A 22,068-nucleotide genomic window follows, 5' to 3' on the forward strand; every position below is an offset into this window, starting at 1 on the left:
ATGGTCTGAGTACGCTAGGTTCTTATCTGTGGGCATCTGGATCCGTTGCGCCACTTCTTCGACTCCGCGACATATTTCGTCGTGATCCTTTAGAGCTTTAACGCTGGTAAAGGATAATAAGCAGCAATCGCAGAAGTATTTCTTGCCTTTGTGTTTGGTGTGTCTGTAAAATAGTCTGCTAACATGTTTGACCCACGAATAATGCCCGCCGTGGTAGAAGAGATGTATTCGTTCTCTTTTACTCTTTGACAACACTAGTGGCACTATCGTTTGGTCTCTGACTCCGTAAACGTTAATGGCTAGGTCATTTTCCTGCTCAAATATCGGTATGTCTATCAGCTGCATTGGGAACTCCACGCCGTCCCACTCCAAATCGTCTGTTGGGTACTTACTTGGTCTACACGGATCCTTATCTACTGGATACAGTGCGGATCGTATTGCCCACATAAAGCATCTGTTGTCATCATTTTTTACGTTGACTATGGCTTTCTTCCTTTCTACCCACGTTGGTAGGGGCACGTAACTTCCTCCTCGTATTGGTACGTACCTTGCCATGCTAACCTCCATACCTTCTACCTCCTCCACTGTCCAACCTGATCCTTCTTTCGTGTAGTTAGACAGCGACTCCATTATTGCTTCTAAGGCTTCGCTGAGTGACCTATCCAGATTCGTGGACTCTAATATGACCAGTGACTTTGATCGCAGCATTGCTGTCGTCGTTACCTCATCTTTTGATAAACTTACTTCTACCATTATACTCGCTTTCAGGGCTCCTAATTCTTCTATGCCTTTTCGAAGCGTTCTCTTGACCTTCCTTTCTGACTGACGCCAAAACTGTCTAACGTCAATCTCACCGTTACCGGGTATTGATACCGTTTCGAAATTGCTTTGGGATTCCATCTATATAATAGGAAATATCTTATACCTAATTCCAGACCCTTTTCAGATCGTCGTAGTCATACTCACAATCCTGACAATGCCAAAACAATTTAACCTTAGTCTCAAACTTCTTACCACATCCACAATTATAGCTGCTCATACATTTCGTCTTCATCTTCAAATGCTTCTTCAAGTCCACTTCTTTCTTAAAAGTTCTCTTACATTCTTCACACTCCATATATAGACTAACATATTTTACATAAACACGGGATGCGGGTAATCGCGGTACGAATCGAGGGGGGTACTTTAGACGGGTAATCCTCCGGTGGTCGTTGCGCTGGAACCCCCATCCCCTATACTACTCATTGGCATTTCTGATTTTATACTGGCACCTGTTAGATACCATAAGTGGTATGAATAAGACAGTCCTTTGTTTACCTTAATTAGATAAATCATTTTATTTATTTATTTACAAGAAACTAACTTTGCTCTCTTAAATCACCTTAGTTGCTTTAAATCGCCCTAAAAATACCCAAAATAATAATATTAATAATATTAATATTAATAATATTAATAATAATAATAATAATAATAATAATAATAATAATGTTTTATTGAGCGCCAATTCCCAGCAGTTCAACAGCGCTTTACAAAATACAAAAAATATTCATTATAGATAAATAGAAAGTAAGATGATAATTAAAAGAATATAATAAAACAGTTTAACAATACTAATTTAAAAATAATTTAACAATATTTCAATACCATATATTAATGTATCAATAATGTTATATAAACAACTTTCAGTAACTTTTAATTAAAATCAAAATCAAAATCAAAATTAAGATTAAGATTAAGATTAAGGGCATTTAAACATTATAGTCACATCATAGACAAAATAAAGATACTGGTTAGAATAAATTTATTTATTAAAAAGAAATTAATAAAACGCCTGCTTAAAGAGCCATGTCTTTATGTCCCTTTTAAACTGTGAAATTGAGTGACAAGATCTAATGCTGGGTGGAAGGGCATTCCAAAGTTCAGGAGCCGCAAAAGAAAATGACATTTTTCCATAAGATTTAAGATTGTACGATTGCTTAGTTAGAAGATTTAAGGAAGATGATCTTAAGCTGCGAGAAGGAGCATAAGGTTTAATCAAGTCAACAAGATATGCAGGTGCTAGATTATGCAAGACCTTAAATGTAAGTAAAAGAATCTTGAAAACTATGCGCTGTTCCACAGGTAGCCAGTGTAGATTGCACAAGATAGGAGTGATGTGATCTTGTTTTCGAGAAAAGGTTATTAGTCTTGCTGCAGCATTTTGGACATGCTGAAGCTTTTGCAGAGAGCCTTTGGGAAGTCCATATAATAATGCATTACAAAAATCAAGTTTTGAAGAAACGAAGGCATGAACCAGAGTTACACAAGCTTTATAGCTCAAGTACTTTCGAATTTTCCAAAGATTATGGATATGGAAGAAACAAGTTTTGCAGACAGTAAGTATATGGTCGTCAAAAGACAGCACTTCATCAAAAAGAACTCCAATGTTACGAGCAGATGGTGATGGAGAAATGTCAGAGCCAGAAATGTTAATAAAATCAACAGGTGGTCGAGGACGGTGTGGATTAGCAAAAACAAGAATTTCAGTTTTGTCGTTATTCAATTTTAGTTTGTTAAAGGTCATCCATTTATCAATTTCTGATACACAGGTTTCAATTTGCTGTTTCGCATCCTCAAATTCCTTATTGGATGACATAGAAAAGGTAAGATACAGCTGTGTTTCATCAGCATATAAATGGTAATTGATATTATTATTCATGTCATCATATTTTCTTAAATCGCCTTAAGTCGCCTTAAGTTGCTTTAAATTACGGCGACTTAAGGACCCGGGGTAGGCCTGGGATAGGGTTAACGATTTGGTCATTTTTGTCTGGCGAATAGGCTACGCTTTCTGCCGGCACAAAAACAATAAAAACGTTAGTAAATATTGATTGCAATCGCTTGTAAGACCGCATTTCCGTCTTTTTTTCTGGGATAGGGTGTACAATTCTTAGTTTTAGTCTGGGGTAGGGTATGTAAAATCAAAATGTTTGGTCTGGGATAGGGTCAGGGTTTTGAGGTCCTGGCGGCACACCCCCCCCCCCCCCCCCGGGAACTTCCCCTGCTTCTCCGCAAATACGAATCATTACACTTTGTGCATAACCCACAAAGTTTAGAATATCAGAAGCTACATATGTATGCAAATATCGAGGATAAAAAGTAAGATCAGGGATACAATGTCCGAGTTTTGTGATGTTTGTCGTTCAGCCTCATTAGCCTCAATCAGAAATATCGGAAGAATAAGGAAATATCTTGACAGCCCCTCCGCTGAGTGTTTAGTACATGCTTTTATTTCATTGAAGTTAGATTATTGTAATAGTGTTCTATATGGCTTACCTGCCAAACATTTAAGTGAGTTGCAGCGCATCCAAAATTCAGCAGCCAGGTTGGTGACCAGGACCAAAAAGAAGGAATATATATCTCCAACACTTTATAACTTATATTGGTTACCAGTACATTTTCGTATCACGTTTAATGTATTATTACTTACTTATAAGATCGTAGTAGTTCCTAGGTCCTGTACAGCCACATACGGAGATAAAGCTTTTTACAATCGCTGCTCCTAAACTGTGGAACAAACTTCCGCAGCATATCAAAAATGCAGAATCTGTTAATAAGTTTAAATCTCTACTTTAAACACACTTGTTCAAAGATGCATTTAATTAACAGATCAAAAACAATTTTCCGTGTTTGATACTCTGATCAAAACACGCGGGATGTTGAGAGAACACGAGAGGAGCGTAGGAAACCACGACGCGTAGCGGAGTGGTTTCCAGCTTCTCGAGTGGTCTCCCAACATCCCAAGTGTTTTGATCAGAGTATCAAACACGGAAAACTGTTTTTGATTTGTTTCATAAAATAACAAACGCGCGAAAAGATCGAAAAAAAGCAAAGTCTAAGTAAATTCTCCCTACGTGCCGTTTTATTCAAACTGACCAATGAGCGCGCGCGATAGATTAAAAATGACGGTAGCGTGTTTTGATACTCTCATCAAACATGGTTTTCGACCAATCATAGCGCGCGTAGTATCCCAAATATTTTATAATTGCTGATCAATATATTTTATCGCTGTAGTCATCATTAGTTTTATATCATATATATATATATCACATATATATATATATCATATATATATATATATCATATATATATATATATCATATATATATATATATCATATATATATATATATCATATATATATATATATATATATATATATATATTGTAGTTTTGTATAATTGTAAATAGGCACATACTATATGCATCAATTTTCCCATTGTATTCTATTTATATATATTTTTGTTTTGTACATATTTTTCTTTTATCTTGTAAGCGCATTGAGGCTTGCGAAATGCGCAAGAACTGTTAATTCATTGTCATTCATCATCGGCTACGCCTCGTGAATCCATACTACTTTGACAATGTGATGACACAATTTATCGTCAATAAGAGGACAGACACATAAAAAACTGATGTCTATTTGTTAAACGTCCCATCCTCAGTTGACGACTAAAGAAGGCTTCTGGAATAGTTTAATTGATCGCTAAAATAAATAAGTTTTTGCTGGATGTAAATCAGATCTTCTTAAATAAATATAATAATTAAAAAACAAAAAAAAACGAGGAAGGAAAATAGAGAGGTGATGAATTTTCGAAGCAACATTTTAGTATGCTAAACACTTGTGTCGCGACGCGGAAAACACGTCATGTTTCAGGGTTTTGATTTGATTTTTTTAATTTGCTATTTTTTATACTAGAAATCTTAGCCAAATATTTTTATGTGTTTTATTCATCTATATGTTAGAGCACTTTTCGCACTTTCCGCACTTTCCGCACTTTCCGCTCTTTCCGCTTTCTGCGTTTTACCGCGACCCGAATACAGCAGGCCGAACAATTTTTATGTCGAAGCCAGTTTTTATCATGAATCAAAATGACTCGGGCAATTTTTGTCCGTCTAGTGTGAAGGACCCGATCTCACTAGGCTAAATTTATGTGTGGTTTGCAAAAATCATCTGTTAACATCAGCCATTTCCTAGTGCGAACGTAACTTCTTCATCTTATCAAAATTTGTCTCGCTTTACCAAACTTCAAAGACGTCGTCGGCATGCTTCGAAGCAGAAAAAAAATTTTTTCAAACGTCATAAATGTCGATCAGATATCTTGATCCTTAACACAATCAAGATACTAAAAGGGATAATGTAACTTTTTTCAAAGAATATGTAGAATAATATATAGAAAATATTCGGTTAAAAAATATGTTTATTCACATTGCGCTTAGTTCTTGGAATCATGCCATGATTTCAATTATTAAAATGTGTTCGAGAATTGGCAGATGTAAACAACATTATTCAAGATTATTCATATTTTGACGTTGGCAGAGTGATATTGTTATTGAAACTTTTTTTAGACATTAAAAAAAGTTTCCAAGAAATCCAACAATTTTTAAGCGTGATGGCTAGAGAAGTTAGTAGATTGTGGATTTTTATGGTATTTCTTTGGAGAACAGGTAATATGCCAACATTCGGTCCATTCGCCTGAATGCGAATACATCTTCGAATTATACCTTCGAAGAGATACTTATCCGAGATATGGCAAAATACTCTTTGTGACAAAAAAAAATCTTGTTAATCATATCGTCATAAAATTTACAAACGAACGAACATTTATTTCTACCACAAAGTACCAGGATTTGGGCATATATCGGTACAGTAAAGTTCTCTTCGAGGGGATTATGATAACGAAATTGTTCGGTTGGAATTTTCTGTTTTGAACATGTTTTTAACGAAGTAACTGCCACGGGAAAGTGCGTATTTACTTGCAAGCTCTTCAAATGTTAAGCGTAAGCGAATTGTAAATCTTTAACTCAATTTTTTATGGCCCCGTACACACTATGCCGGATAAATTTGAATCCGAATTTTTATTTATTCGGTTCCATTTCGAAAATTCGTTTTCGGTGAAGAATATTTCTGAATGAAACTTGTCGGGAAACCTTAATAACTTATTAAAGATAACCAAGAAAATATTAATATTCTCTTGAGATAACTGAAAGTCACTGGCATTTAATGTAAAACTTATCATAACAAGCGACAACTCTTTCGATCAAGGCTCTACGCGGCACTAGTTGAGCGATTTGTACGACTAGAAAAACTAAAACTAGGTGAAACTACGAACTCTGAAATGGTGGTGAATACAACCTCAAGTTTGAACTTATCTGAATCGATCGGTTGAAGAAGGCAGTTGTTTATTTCGTTAATGCCGTCGGTTTTAACCAGTTTTCTAGGCGCATCTGCTCTTGAAATATTTCCATATTTCAGGAATATTTCATCCACACTAGAATTTGAAAGCATTTGTGGACATGAGAGTTGGCAGTATCTTTTTTAAATGAGTCGAAAGTGTGTCTTCATGACTTCAGCCATTGTGCATATGGCGGCCTGCTTCAAACAGTCAAAACGTTGAAAAATGACGAAAAACTATCCAAGTTCAGCGAGCCGTAATTTTTCAAAACTTCTCATTCATTTCTGGAGAGATTTTGAGTTTTCTCCCCAATAAAAGGCAGGAAAACAAACGGAAGACGGTAGGATTTTTCATCTTCAATTGTTTGTGAATATCTTGAAGTTGAAAGGAAGTTTGAAGTACGACAGTTTTTTTCTCAACTCATGTTGAGTTGTTGAGGTCTTCTTTTGATGCCTTTTTTGCTTTGCATTTACATGTTTTGCAAAAGAAAGCCACACTTTTGTTAACTAGTATTTCATAAAACTTTAAGCTATAGCTAAATTCTTTCAAAGTAAACTAAAACTTCTCTTTTTGAGCGACTCAAACACTACATGACTTGTGGCACGTACAGAAATCCCTTACAATGCAGTTCTCGTTTGACATGCTCTGTTAACTTTACTTTTTGTTGCTTCGCCTCTTTTTAATCTCAATGCCTTGCCATATAATAAATATCTTATTAACCTCGTTTGCTCGGTCCGTACCGTAAGTTATGGATCCTCGTTTTTTCCACTTTTTTATGGCCCGCGCGCTACGCGCTTGGGCCATAAGGCAGTGGAAAAAACTCGGTCCATAACTTAAGGTACGGACCTCGCATTCGGTTTATAAGAGCTATATATATATATATATATATATATATATATATATATATATATATATATATATATATATATATATATATACACCGAATCGCTAAAACTTTGACATTTTAAAGATATATATACATATATGTGTAACCCCCTTTTTTCTATTGTCATACCTGGATTTTCAAGGAGAGACAATAGGAAAAAGGGGATACATATATATGTATATATATCGCTAAATTGTCAAAGTTTTAGGGATTCGGTGTATATATATATATATATATATATATATATATATATATATAATTCAGTGTAGTGTAGTGAGTGTATAGTAGTTTAGTTTAATAAGCTTAGTTTATTCTATGATATAATTTTTAATTAATTAGTGGTATAATGTAATTTTTCTTGAAGGATTTACCGTGGATAAATAAAGTTATCTATCTATCTATCTATAAATTAAACCGCTATGCACTACAACCCTGGCATTCCCTCCCTCTGCTTTTAAGAACTGAAGATAACTAAATTTCCATTGCAACAGAAAACACTACACTGTAAAGAGGAAGGAGTGCGCACGTGAAGCTATGTCTATGAATGAGTACTTCGAAAAACAGCAGATTATGTATAGTTAATTATTATTGTTTCAAGAAGGTGGAATTTCAAGGGTTTCATTGTTCCTGTATATTAGCCAAAACGAAGAGCTCTTCCTTTTTAATAAAAGTGGAGAGAAAAAGCGTTAAAACTTGCTTTACCCAAAATATAAGTACATTATTCACTTTTTTCACATTTTGACGGTTTTCAGGGTTAGCCTCGTATCGGTGTTTAAATATTCACAAATACCAACAGCTTCACAACTTCAACAATACAAACACTTTGAAACTCGATGGACCTTGACTGGAACACGTGAATATACCGCACAAACTCGAGGCTAATCCTATGCAAATGAGTCTGTAATCAAGAAACACAGCGGTAATTTGGAATTCGAAAGGGGTCTATTCAAGCAGAAGGAAAGAATAAAAGGCGATGGCGTCCTTGAGATTTCAGTACCTTTTCATCTTCTTGCTTTTAACCTTATTCGAAATCGTTGAGCAAGGTAAAGAATGTCTTTAATTTTTAATAGTTTTTGTCCAAATGATCTGAAAAACAAATAACCTGTTGAAAGTAGTCATAGTTGACTGACTGATGTACACAATGCAGTTTGGGTGTTATCGATATCCTTTATCGTCTACAAAGCTCCGTAGCAATAGGTTTAGTTTTTCGCCAAAACGGTTTGGAATTAGGTCAATTTTTTGTTAGGTTATCGTCCAGAATTTATTCTTACCTCAGCTATTCTCTGCACACAAATTTTCAAAATGGATAGACCTATATATAAAATGTCTTTAGAAAATATAAAGAGCCTTCTTACTAGTGTTTTTCTTCAAATCTTCGTTTTCCTACCCTTTGAAGCATGCGTATATAAAATTATATCAACATCAGTCAATGTCGTTTTATAAGACGGGTTTACGTGTCCTTGTATATAGATTGACTGAACAACACGAACACGATTCACAAAGGGTCGGTTGAATTCAGCAGTAGGTGTACGTAATGTCCGCTATTTTGGATTTAGAAACAAATAGTAGTTTATGAAATCGGCTAAACACTATTTTGAGAGCTAGAACTCGCCAAATTCAAGCTTGATTTCAATCGGTGTTGTTGAAAGAGTTCGTCGAGATTCTCCGAGTTCAGGCTGGCAAATCTGGATTTTTGCTTTTTTGCTGGAGGCTCTTCTGGTGGTTCTACTATTTCAGAAATCAGCCATATTCTTCTATAGTAATTTTACTGGAGTTATGACTACAGCTTGTATTTGTATTTGTGTACAAACAAAACTCAAATTTTCCCACCGGTGTCGAAGCGCATCACAACTGTGTTTGCACATGGCAATGCAAACACGGTTCTCGGCCAATCACAGCACGCGTACTATCTGAATTTTTTTATAATACCATATAATAGCAAACATATATATTAATGCCTTATAATTTTCTTCTTGTTTGACAAAGTATACTCCATAAAGGGTCCAACACATATCAGATGTTCCATTGGAGAAGATGCCTTGTTTATGTGGAATACGATGGATCAAAAAGAAATCCTTTCTGCCAGCTGGGGAATAAGAAAGGGCACCATCCCCGATCCTCAGTTTATCAGTGTTAATGGATATAATGGAAAAGTGCACCTTAACAAAGATATTGATGCGGCATTGAAAAAGAGAGTAGAATTTATTGGAAACTTGACAATAGGTCGTGCTTGGTTTGTGTTGAAGAACCTTACTGTCAATGATGCTAAAGAATACATTGCAAGCATCAGTGACACTGTATCTATAGTTCTACCATATTATGTGCACCTAATGGTTGCAGAGAAAGGAAAAGGTAAGCCATGCACTTTAATGGGAGTAACATAACTTATTTATTTCATATAAACTTCTGATTCCCAACTTCTAATTCCCTAATCCACATAGACCGTATTCTCTTTTAGGAAAAATAATACGATATATATATTATGCACATTTGTTGTGAAGTGTTATCGTCAGGTTGAGTGTTGAATAGTAGGATAGGATAGGATAGGATAGGATAGGATAGGATAGGATAGGATAGGATAGGATAGGATAGGATAGGATGGATGGAATGGAATGGAATGGAATGGAATGGAATGGAATGGAATGGAATGGAATGGAATAGAATAGAATGGAGTAGAATAGAATAGAACTTTATTTGTGCCCTCTATTTTACAAATTAATTGTTAAATATTTTGATGATTACAATAAAAATTTGAGGAACCACTTTCTACCTAAAAATAGCAGTGCTAATCAAGTTAGGTAGCAAATTGGTCTTTTGGTACTGTTTGATAATTGTTACAAGAATAAGTATAGAAATAGGAAAATCCAAAAACAAATGTGATTAGATTGGAGTAAAAATAATAATAACAATAAAGAAAGAGAAAACTATAAAAGAAAAGAAGGAAGAAAACATGGGCGAAAAGTAAAGTGCATCAGAGTAATTAGTAAGTTTTTAAAATTGGATTTATTATTAGTTTTTTAAAACTTGAACGTTTAGTTATTTTTAATTCATCTTTGAACTTGTTCCAAGTAATGGCACCGACGTAACGGATATTAAATTTGCCATAATTAGTTCTTATTTTGGAAATATAGAAAGAGTCTTTTGAAGCTAACCGTGTTCTGTAGGTATGTATTTTACTTAATGGTATGAAGAAGTCATGAAAAACTGATGGCAGAGTGTTTGAGTGAAAATCATACATAAATATACAATTATTCAAATAAATTATATCTTTGAGTTTAAGTATTCCCAGAGATTGAAAAAGTGGACTTGAAGGAGCTCTGAAGTCAGAAAAGGTCATTGTTCTTAAGACTTTCTTTTGAAGTGTAATAAGAGGTGTAAGACTAAATGGGTAGGTGTTTCCCCATGTTATAACAGTATAAGTCAAGTGGGGATAAATTAAAGTATGATATAGTTCTTTGAGTATGGTTATAGGTGATAATGGTTATAATGGCGAATTTTGCATAGTATACCGATAGTACGCTTTAATTTCATGACAATATGTTGAATATGATTTTTCCAAGAAAGATGAGAGTCTATAAATACACCTAGATAGCTGATGCACTTTACTTGTTTCACCAGTTTTTGATCAATAAACTGCTTGGTAGTGTGCTTAATACTCTTCTTTTGGCAAGAAAGAATATTGTTAGTGGTGACTGACCTTTGGACAACCTGAGCTGGACTAACTCATTTCAAAGACTTTCTCTAGTTCAAGTCTTCCTTAAGACTACACTCACCTGGATGATCACTGACTTCACAACAACGTCTGGGTTCAATGTTATGAAGCAAAATATAGTCTTTGTAGTATTTCGACAACAATACGATATGTTGGTTATATTGTTAGACATATTCATAACTTTGTTCTTAAAAAATAATTGATAGATAGTTTATTATACTACAGATGGTTATGGGCGCGCCGGGCCATCGATATCAGATGGCTTTTTGAATGTCAATAATTATTTACCATATTCTTAGTCACAAACTAATCCAACGCTGTCTTTTTTAATTAAAACCTAGCCCCAAGTAGTGACCTTATCTAACCACGAAATGTTAATAGGAAATCAGGTTAGCTATTTATAGACGAACCTAGACAGCTTTAAACACACCGGCACTCAATCGACTTATTATTGAGGAATTAATTCATACAAATCAAGCAGATCTCGCAAATCTTTAATGAATAAAGACAATCGTAAGTCGATCCTGAATATAGCATAAGGTTTAAGCACTTGGTATGTTTGTTATTCATCATTCTTCCATTTTTCCTTAAGTTATCAAAGTTATAGAATTATTTACTTACATATTCTCTCTGTTCCACCTTATCAACCAACCAACCAATTATAAACCAACCTTCAAGTCAACAAAGCAACCAATCACTATTTGTTCATACTACTACCACTACAACAACAAATGAGGCAAACAGAATAACTGAAACTAAAAAAATAAAATTATGCTGCACATTCTTACAGTGCTCATGGGTATACCGCTGACCACTTTCGTGAAGAGCAGCCATTTTTCCCGTAACTCAATATCTCGTATATATTCAAGTACACATATGTCGAAAATATGAATCAAAACTTGCAGATATAAAGAAACGAAAAAAAAAAAAAAAAAAGTCCCCCATCTTGATTTACGCCCAGACAACTGGAAAAAACTACAAGGATCCCGCGCGATATTGTTTTAATTATTACGTTTTCCCTCGACAGAAAAGACAACAGAAGAGCCTTCTCCAACCCCAGAAACTACAGCTGCTGCTCCGAACATTACACGTAAGGCTTTGATAGCTTCAGCATACATAAAATTCTAGAATACCGATATACAGTTATAATATGCATATATTATAGCATCGCGATTCACTCTCAATAGTCTCTTATATTTTTAAGACGACAATATTTCATGGTATTGTCGTTTCAAACTTAAGGGTTCTCATTGGCTAAAGCGCGACGAAAAGGAAGGCTTGAGCTTGAGCTTGAGCTTGAGCTTGAGCTTGAAGAGAGCGCGTCAAATTTTTACGCTTGTTGCTTGCGCCATAGCGCGCGCTCGTAAGGAGAATTTCGCTTGTGATCAAAGAAAATCGGTCATCAGTTTTTTTTTCTTTTTCGTATGTTAAATTCTTTAGAATCGCGATACAAAACTAATTACGATTTTGAAACGACAATAGCACGAAATATTGACGGCGTTGGAAGAAAATATATTCGGTATTGGGCGGAGTCGCGAACTCCCCACTAGCCGTCAATGTTTCGTGCTATTGTCGTCTCAAAATCGTAATTAGTTCATAATATTCATTTCAGCACTACATGCAAGCGTATTTAAAATACCTATAGTTGTCTTGTTTAAAAAGTTCTTTTTCTAAATGATTAATTCTTAATATTGTCATCTTATATCATTTTAATGTGCATAACTTTCTTCTTTTTTTATCTTAGTCCTTAATTTGTACCTTTATAATATTTTACTCTTCTTTAATTTATTCCAGATACCTTTCCTAAAATAGTGTTTTTGCATTAGTTTCTTAATTTTGTTAGTTTTGCATAAATAATTTAACAATAGATTGTTAAACCTTTTTTGGCAGGCTGGAGTCAATCGCGACTATACGGTAGAAAGGAGAGAGAGAGAAAGAGAGAGAGAGAGAAAGAGAGAGCTAATTATCACCAAAGTACGTCGCATGTCAATGACATCACTGGGCTGTGTATAAGGAATCAACAGTCTGAATAAACGCACATTATAAATGTGTACCTTATTTTATTTCTTTTATTATTGATATAGGAGCACCAACAACTAAAACAACTACATTTTCGAACATTACAAGTAAGTTCAATAATAAGTAATCACGTTATATTAATATATAGCAGCATTTGAATTTATAACGTTTAACTTGCAGGAATATTTTTTTTTTTTTTAAATACCAGTTATTACTCTGCACATTCATATTTATACTTTTATGTTTACTCTCTGTATTCCTGAAAAAAAATAGCATTGAATAATTGCTCTGAAATGGACTGTCAATATTACGTACAGATCGATCACACATTTTATTTGAGTGGAGATAATGTTATGAGGCAGCTTTGGTAGTAGGATATAATTGTATATGATTTTTGAAAGATATATTGATAACTCAAAATTTGAATTCACCTTTGTCTGCTGCTAGAAAAATGAGCTAAGATGAGCTAACCATTCGAGTAGAATGTTATACATAAGCTGAAGGTTTAGAGTTAAGAGTTTATTTGTTTTGTCACGAGCGAAAATAAACTTTGTTAATGCCACAACAAAAAGTCAAAATAAGATAAGGATGCTTTTAATGAAGCCGATGGCGTATTCTAGTACAAGCAACCTTTAGTATGTTACAAATTTAGGGTTAGGTGAGCAGCAGTTAGGTGGACTCGCGAAGCGCCGACAATGCCAAAAATCGCATATCGAATAACACCAGGGGGGGGTGGGGTTTTGGAGGTCGGTTAACCGCCCTACAGGGGGTCTTGCGCGATCGGCCGACAGCGCGAAAGGTTCCTAACTGCTGCTCTGTTGGGGTCGCAAACGGAGGGTAAAATATTTGTCGGATATACGATGCATGAATGTAAGAAGTTCGTTAACGACTTCTGTGTGATTTGTCTAAGACCTAAAGTTATCGTACCTAAGCCAGAACCCTTTTGGTGTTGTGGTAAAAAAATGCAAATAGAAGACGACACGTCAGCACAGTGTTACGAGTGTGGTAAAAATATTCGTAATGCCGTACCAAATGCTACCAAAGAGCAGTATTACGCCAATGGAGGTCGTACGAAGACCCCATATAAGAGAATAAAATACTTTAGGGACTGGATGAGTCATATCCAAGGTTTACATCCGGTATATTTAGACGATGAAGTAAGGCAGAAAATCATAGACCACTTAGAAGAGCCAACCCCACAAAGTCTACGAAAGACATTGAAAAAATTAAAGCTAGGGAAATATTACAAAGCTATTCCCTATCTTTTGTCTGAAATTACCGGTAGGCGTATTCCTCATGTCCCAGATATGCAAAGGGCCGAGTGGTTATTCTGTCGGCTGGATAAGGATATTCCTTATTACCCTGATGTAATCTACGAAATATTTCACGAAATTGACCCCAACCACCCGCTGTTAGGATGGATTCCGAGAAGATGAAATGTGCAGTCGAAATCCCCCTACGTTCTTTTCAAAGCAGATGTCTACTGAGCGAGTTTTCTTTGGAGCTCCTCTTTTGCCTTCTGGTAGATCTGTTTGCGAGATTCCTCGGACAGATCTTTCACGATGGTTTTTTTATTGCCCGACTTTAATTCGCCGTATTTCTTTTCCTCCGCGAGGATCAAAGAAAACTCCGTGTCGTCTATGCGGCGGTCCCGCAGAGCCTTGGAGACCAAGTCGGCGATGGTGTTAGCCTTTGCTCTTGCTAGAGCTATATGAGTGTCGTGCTTGGATATCTTACCGGACAGTTGCTTTATAATGCCTGTCGTAACAGCGGAAACAATGCCGCAGACAGCTCCAACGCTGGCTAAAGGAACGCCAACGACTATTCCAGGCCCGGTGAGTGAGGTAGCAACGCCAGTGCCTGTTAACGCCACGGACATGGAGCCGGAAGTTATCGCGATTTTGTGTAGTATGCTTCGGGCTCTGGCGTACTTTTTCCTGACCTCTTCGTAGTGTTTCGCTTGCCCTTCCAAGTAAGCCAGTATTAAGTTCGCCTTGTTTAAACGAAAGTTCTCGGCGTTTAATTCGTTGGGAACATCTGGGTACAACTGAGGTGCTGAAGGTATAACATCCATTATATATACTAATGTACGACGCTTTTGGGAATAACATAGAGGAGCAGCCACATCACGACAACCGGGATTATGCCAACTGGAGAGCATTTAGGAAGATGTTTCCGCATGCAGACCCTAGTAAGTTTGAAAGAAGACCCGATGGGATTTACTATGAAGGCTCCAGGATGTACAGCAATGCGGACTTGGAGCCAAAGAACCCAAAACCCGAGCATAAAGAAAGGCAGCCTAATTTTCCAGAGAATTTATTACCGGCAACGGAGGATTACCCGTTTTACAACAACAAAGGCGGCGCAAATGACTTTGCTAAGATGGTTACCTCCTTAGAAATCCCCGTGGGTTCTACGACTTTCGAAATAAAAGTCAGAGACATCTTTAGAGAAACTGCCATGAAACATACCTCAGGGAAAGAATCCAGAGAATGGTTATCAGGTCCCAACATGCGGTATTGGCCGCAGCAGTTAAACTTTGCCGTCTGGGCTGCTACTAAAGGATGTGGTATAGCCGCGGACATGTTCCACATTCCTTTCCTGCGATTTCATGTTGCTTTTACTATTCGTAGGATATTGTTTGAGTTAGGAGCACCGCTTCCTAGTGACACTATCTTTAAGCCGAAGGATAACAAATATGACAAAGTCGCATGGGAGCGATTAAGGAATGAATTCAAGCTCACCAACCCTGACTTCCGCAATAAAGAAGGTGCCGCACATGGTTTAGGAGAAACGTACACTTATGCTTCGTATGTCGGAGCCAGCATAGAAACTCCGGGCATGGGCTACCCAAGTCAATGGGAATTCTCCGACCTTGGTGGTAAAGCATCGAGGGGTACTTTAATTTACTTCATAGAAAGCAAAGAGAAATATCCATGGGCGCCTTTCTTTGCCGCGAAAGGTATTGGCCTGAAGAACCAAGCAAGGATTAACCGAAGTATTGAAGCCTTCGTTTACTGCATTCTAGGGGCCCAGGTTAGCACTCGCAGCCCCATCGTAGATGCCTCCGGTGCGTCACAGGAAACCCAACAAGTATTCCTTGTCCTCTTCGAAAGCGCTGTTATCGAGAATGAGATTTCTAAGTCAGTTCAAAGATATCAACTTGCGGTGCAGCAATCAAAGGTTAGACTGGATTATGCCTTGAGTCCTGGTTGTTGGTTAATGCCAAGTAATTTGGTCATCAACGCCGATTCCGTCGTGGGTTACAACAACAAACTTCAACGAGCTACTAAGGATATGAAGTTTGGGGTGAATGACGTGAACTCTGACACTCTTAGGAACATTCCCCATTTCGTGGAGAAGCCAAAGAAGGAGCACGTAGAAAAACCATCAAAGAAGGCGCATGTAGAAAAGCCACCAAAGAAACCAGTAAAGAAGGTTACCGAGGAATATGACCATAACTTACTAAAGGCCGGCTTAGCCACCGCAAGCATTGGTCTGAGCTATTATATATGGCGATGAACAACCCCTACGTAGCTGGAGTAGATTGTGTCTATACGACTTACACAGGCGAGAAAAAATACACCCAAGCAGCTTGGGTTGATGTCACGGGCATGTCCGTGAATTTGAACTACTCAGGAAAGAAGTTGATCCTTTGTAGTATTTGCATTGGTACGGCGAGTGATGCAAACGTAGGATTTCGTTTCTGCGACGACAATGGAGTATTACAGCCCATGCGCGCGAAGACAAACAACAGAGAGCCTACACATTTCTCGGTAGAGCCGCCAACGAATAGCGCTGAGAATCTTTCGGTTTGGACCTTTCACATGGTTGCTGATTGCCATGGGAAGGTAAAGTTGCAAATGCGCGTAGATGACACGGCGTCGGTTACGGTAAATAGCATAGAAGATCAGCGGGATCGACCTTATAATCACGCGACCATCAGCACTCTTACAGTGTTAAGCCTGTGAGAATCTGTGATTCTTAAATTATATGAATCCGCATTTAAGTGAAACGCATTACGTTCACTACTTAGACGTAAAGGAGTACGCAAGGCATGAGTGGTTTGATATGGGAATGTGGGTTGAAGTTGGAGGCCCTGCGTTAGTCATTTGCACCATTAGCATTAACACGGGATTGAGCGCGAACGTGGGGTTTAGGCTTGTCGATGAGAATGACGAGCCTTTGCCCCCCTATCGAACTTCCCCGAACAGCAGAAGAGCGGCCCACTTTTCGATGGAGCCAAACAAATTTAGCGGAGAAGATCTGACGCCGGTCACGTTTCATATGGTAATTAATTGTAAATATGCTAAGCTACAAATATTTCCTGATGATGGTAGCACCGATGGGTTGACGCCGGGCAGCGCAAGGATAAACAGCATTGGCGTGGGTAGCAATATTATCGATGCGGTTTGGAGTCATAAACCCATTTCCACTATGAGCGTGCTGCCGCTAGCCCCAAATTATCAGGGCGGCGCAAATACTATCTTTCATCATCCTCAATCAAGGACGCGGAAAGAGCGCAGCAATTCTAAGGACAGGAAATCCAAGGTCCCTTCATCGACCTAGCTTCTTCAGGAGTACCACGCCGATAGCGACGACCAAGATCCAAATGTTATTCCCCACGAACTTTAGCAGTTCTCCGCTGGCCCTAAGTGCCAAGGAAACAACCGAACCCAGCAGCCCAGGAAGACCGGCTGCCATCTTTTTTCCTAAGTCCGTTAGTCCCTTACCTAACTTGCTTACGCCCGCGCCCGTAGCCTTAAGCGTGGATAGGATGACTCCTACTACGCTTGAAATAGCGACCGCAAATGCCAGCGGAAGACCATACTTCAAAAGGGCTCTTTTTACCTTTTCCTTGGTGGTAAGCCCCAGCTCCTTTTCCAGGTTGTCCTTTTGCGCTCGCAATTCCGCAACTCTCTCCTGAAGGGCTTCTGATTCCCTTTGGGCAGCCTCCCTTTCCTCTTCGGTACGAGTTAGGTCCGCAATTACTTCTTGCTGCCGCTCTATTTGCCCCTCCAGGTCTTCAATAGCCTGATCTCTTTGCCGGATTTGTTCCTCCTTAGTATTGATTTCAGCCATTAACCGTCGCCGTTCCACTAAAGAGCCGGCTATGGTGGTTTGTAGGTTATCGGTATCATCTTTAATTAGATCCAACTCTTGCAGGGCGAGGTTAAGAGCCCTTTGAGTTTGATTTCTTTCGCGACGAATTCGGGTTCTTTGGTCTACCAACTCAGCTATTTCTTGATTTTTAAATTCGACTTCCCTCCTATGTGCGTCGGCAAGCCGCTGGTTTTGCTTCATGTATTCCTGCTCCCTTTCTTCCAACGTTTCCCGCAGTGCTTCCACTGAGGCGCCAGAGCTTTGGGCTTCTCCTAAGTCCTCCCGTGCTTTGTCTAATTCGCGCAGGGCCTGATCCACCTGATTTCCTATTTCTTTTATTCTTTCATCTTGATGGGCGGACTTCTTTTCAGCATCGGCAAGTAGCTGACCTTGCTTTGCATATTCTACATCTTTTTCTCTTAACTCCCTTTGCAGATCCGCGGCACGTTTTTCCGCGTTGGTCCTTTCGGTTAAGTTGTGCAGCCTTTCTAACATGCTTCTAGTAGCACGCTGAAAGCCTTTTAATCTTGAGACGTCGCCCCTAACGTTGCCCTCCTCATCAAAGAGGGGTTGCGGTTTTGTCCAGCGGTCTTTGTCGGGAAATCTTAAGTCTTGGACGCTTATGAGGACTTTGTTTCCCTTTTCCGTAAGCTTTACGTCGTCAGCATCAAAGTTGTCGTAGCGCTGCGTTAGCTCTTGCATTGCCCACTCTACGGTTTCCCGCGCGGCTGCTTCGTCTGTGTTTTGAAGTTCCAAGTACTCGGGGACGGGGCTGCCGCGGTTCCTTGATTGCCACATGCGATTCAAGGCTGCCTTGAAGCTTTTCCACCTATTGCCATACTTGCTTATCAAGGCCATGTCGTAGACTAGGGGCTTGGTATCCGCGTCCTTAATCCATGCGTCGTATTCTTCGTCGTTAATGTCTACTTGGCCTTCTTCGGTAAGGGGGTCAAAATCCGTTCCTTCTACTTCCATTATATATGATAAGCTCAAAGTTAAATCCCAACGTATTACCTAAGCAGGTTGGCGGACTGAAAGCAGAACGCACCTTTCACCGGGTTACATTCACACCTTCTAGCGCAAAGCCAGGAGAAACCCTGTACGTGGGCGTGCCCCGCCTAACGGATAACCTAGTCTTAGTTCCTGGCACCTTGGCTTTGAGGTTTGACCTAGCGGTAAAGTCAAGCCCCACAGATGAAAGGATTATCGTTAACAACGTGGGTCGCAACATTGTTTCTAAGATGCGCGTAAACTTCGCCGGGGAATCCTTGCTGGACTTAAATAGGTACGATCTGTATACCACGTACAAAGACTTATGGTTGACAGCCTTTGACCGCGCGCAAAGGATAGAACAAGGAATTGGTAGTGTCATTCTACGTAAGGTTCGCACACCTACGAAAACGCAACCTACTGACGGCAGCGGAGAAACCGCAGTGGCAGACGCAAAGCGAATAAAGACCGCCTATGGTAGTAAGTATGTCATACCGTTGGACTTTGAAGTGATTACGAATCACGGTGTGTATTACCCAAGACAGTTATCCGAACTGCAGTTTGAAGTAACTTTAGCAGATGCTAATAACATCATTGGTGGGCTAAGCACTGCACTTACCACAACAACCCCATACTCTATTACCAACTTAGAGCTACAGTACGAAACGGTATACAGCGAAGAGCTGGCCCGTAGCGCTGGCATGGAATACAGCTCCGGCAAGGCATTCCTTTACGACCACGTAGTGATGTATAAGACGTTCAGCTTCCTGGATAAGACGGATGAGGTTATCAACCAAAGCATTAACCTCCCCCGAAGAAGTCTCACGGGGCTGATGTTGGTGTTTGCCAAACCCTACGAAGCCGGTAAGCGCGACTCCGAGGCCTTTCATAACCCCAACATTACTAACGTGGGGGTCAACATAAACGGCGTTCCAAACAAGGTCTACTCCCAGGGGATAAAGCCCGCAGACGTGTACAGAGAGGCCATGCGCAAGTTTGGCGACCAAATTAGCCCTGAGGAATTCTTTAAGGACAAATATGCGCTGTGGATTGACATGCGCACCATTAACGACGAAGACCTACATGGTCAAGGCCTCCGTCTAGTAAATACGCAGGATGGCATAACATTGGAGATCAAACGCACCAAGAACGCCAGTGCGGGCGACGGCGATAAGATAAACTGCTACGTCTTCGTCGTGTCTGACGCGCAACTGAGCGTAGAAATGAATCAGCTAAAGAGCGTTGCATATTAATGTTAAAATATTTCTTAAATATACAATGCTTCGCGTATTTGAAAGCAACGGTACGAAACTGCAAGTCGTGCAAGGCGATAAATTGTACTTCAAAGCAAAGGAAGTAGCGGCCGCATTGGGTTACGAGCGCCCAAAAGATGCGATTAAGGTGCACGTTCGCGATAAATACAAGGTAAGGCTTAGCGAACTTAGAATGGAGGTGAATCGCCTCCCTTCCAATTCACACCCACATTCCCTGTATGTGAACGAATCCGGGTTGTATCAGTTGATATTCTCCTCGAAGATGGCAAAGGCAGAAGAATTCCAAGATTGGGTCCTCGAAGAAGTCCTACCCGCGTTGAGAAAGACGGGTAAATATGCGATGGACAAACGCTTCGACGGCCCAAACAAGTTAGTATTTAAGATCGAAAATGAAGCCGACCTACACGCGAAGGTAGTCGACTACATACGTAGGTTTTACCCGGAATTCATCATAGCGCCGGGTCTTGGCGAACTTCAAGATTCAGACAGCAAGCGAATAACCTGCTGGCGAAAAGGCTACCAAGCCGGCCAGCCAGACCTTTTAATCCTTAACGCCCACAAGAAATACCGCGGGTTGTGTATTGAGTTGAAAACCCCAAAAGGAAACGGCGTCTTATCCGCGAAGCAATCCAAAAAAATTGCGCAGCTTGATGTAAATGGTTACCTAACTATGGTTAGCAACGATTACGACGTCATCTGTCGTGCCCTGATGGATTACGCGGATGGCATTCGTATTCCCTGTAAGGGCTGTGTAAAGCGGTTTAAGTCCTACGCCACTTTGAAAACGCACCTAAAGATATTCCATAGGCATAATGAAGCTCAGCTTGACTCACTGGCGTGATCTTGCCCACGGTAAAGCATACGAAATAAAAAATTACGTCGTCTTCGAAGACATCGACCGTTTACGGTTAGTCCTCAAAGACTTAGAAGGCAAGGAATATTCCCTTTGGGCGCCGGATTGCGTGCGGTACGTAATTCAGGGCGAGGAATTCACCCACTTACGCAGCTATGGTAAGGTAAATGGCCGATGGAAGTTTGACATTGAAAGAACAGTCACTCCATCTCCTCTTTGTAGTTAAGCGCCCGCTGCGCTTTAGGATCCGCGGAGCACCAATGCCCCACGAAGGATCCTTCGGAGAATACCCTGTCGCAATGAAGGCAGGTGTATTTTTTACGCGGCGGCTTACAAGGGGTAATGCAGTCGGCAGGTAGTTCGCAAGTAATACAGTCCATATATTGAAAGGGTAATTAGAATGCCTCCCAGAAAGGCAGCTGCGTAGGCTAGCATATACCTTTAAAAGGGGTCCTTATTTTTATTCATTATCCTTAATAATAATGAATAAAAATAAGGATGGGATTTGAGACTCTTTGCGCAAACCCTACCTTACTATTAAAGGCCCCAAGAAATGCTATTTCAAAAGTGTCTCAGAATGTTAACAATAAGGTTAAATCTTTGTTAAGACACCCCGGAAACTATTTCAAAAGTGTCTTAGAATGTTAACAATAAGGTTAAATCTTTGTTAAGACACCCCGGAAACTATTTCAAAAGTGTCTTAGAATGTTGACGTTTAGGTTAAATCTTTGTTAAGACACCCCGGAAACTATTTCAAAGAGTGTCTCAGAATGTTGACGTTTAGGTTAAATCTTTGTTAAGACACCCCGGAAACTATTTCAAAGAGTGTCTCAGAATGTTGACGTTTAGGTTAAATCTTTGTTAAGACAGTTGAAGATATGTTCCTCTTCTCTGATGCAACCACAACGATCGCACTCCTGCCTCCAATACTCCCTTTTAGTCCACGGAACGCCTTCGGCGCGTTCAAAAGAGGGGAAAGTACGGACTATCTTCTTATGGTAATCTATGCGATTCCTT

At 39.2% G+C, this 22,068-nt stretch overlaps 1 protein-coding gene across 2 annotated transcripts in view; it reads left to right on the plus strand.

The window, feature by feature from the left end:
- Positions 1 to 5,408: 5,408 nt before the first annotated feature.
- Positions 5,409 to 22,068, plus strand: part of LOC148913247 (uncharacterized) — a 29,368-nt gene continuing 12,708 nt past the window's right edge. For both annotated transcript variants that reach the window (XM_089026188.1, XM_089026190.1), the window contains exons 1-4: positions 5,409 to 5,486; positions 9,087 to 9,452; positions 11,840 to 11,902; positions 12,897 to 12,938. In XM_089026188.1, coding sequence (XP_088882314.1) covers positions 5,432 to 5,486; positions 9,087 to 9,452; positions 11,840 to 11,902; positions 12,897 to 12,938 — 526 coding nt within the window. In that variant the 5' untranslated portion in view covers positions 5,409 to 5,431. The remainder of the gene's footprint in view (positions 5,487 to 9,086; positions 9,453 to 11,839; positions 11,903 to 12,896; positions 12,939 to 22,068) is intronic.

The sequence above is a fragment of the Actinia tenebrosa genome, unplaced genomic scaffold (assembly GCF_029948245.1).
Source record: "Actinia tenebrosa isolate PJP-AT-01 unplaced genomic scaffold, QUT_ActTen_1.0 PGA_scaffold0__85_contigs__length_37466705, whole genome shotgun sequence".
Classification (NCBI taxonomy): domain Eukaryota; kingdom Metazoa; phylum Cnidaria; class Anthozoa; order Actiniaria; family Actiniidae; genus Actinia; species Actinia tenebrosa.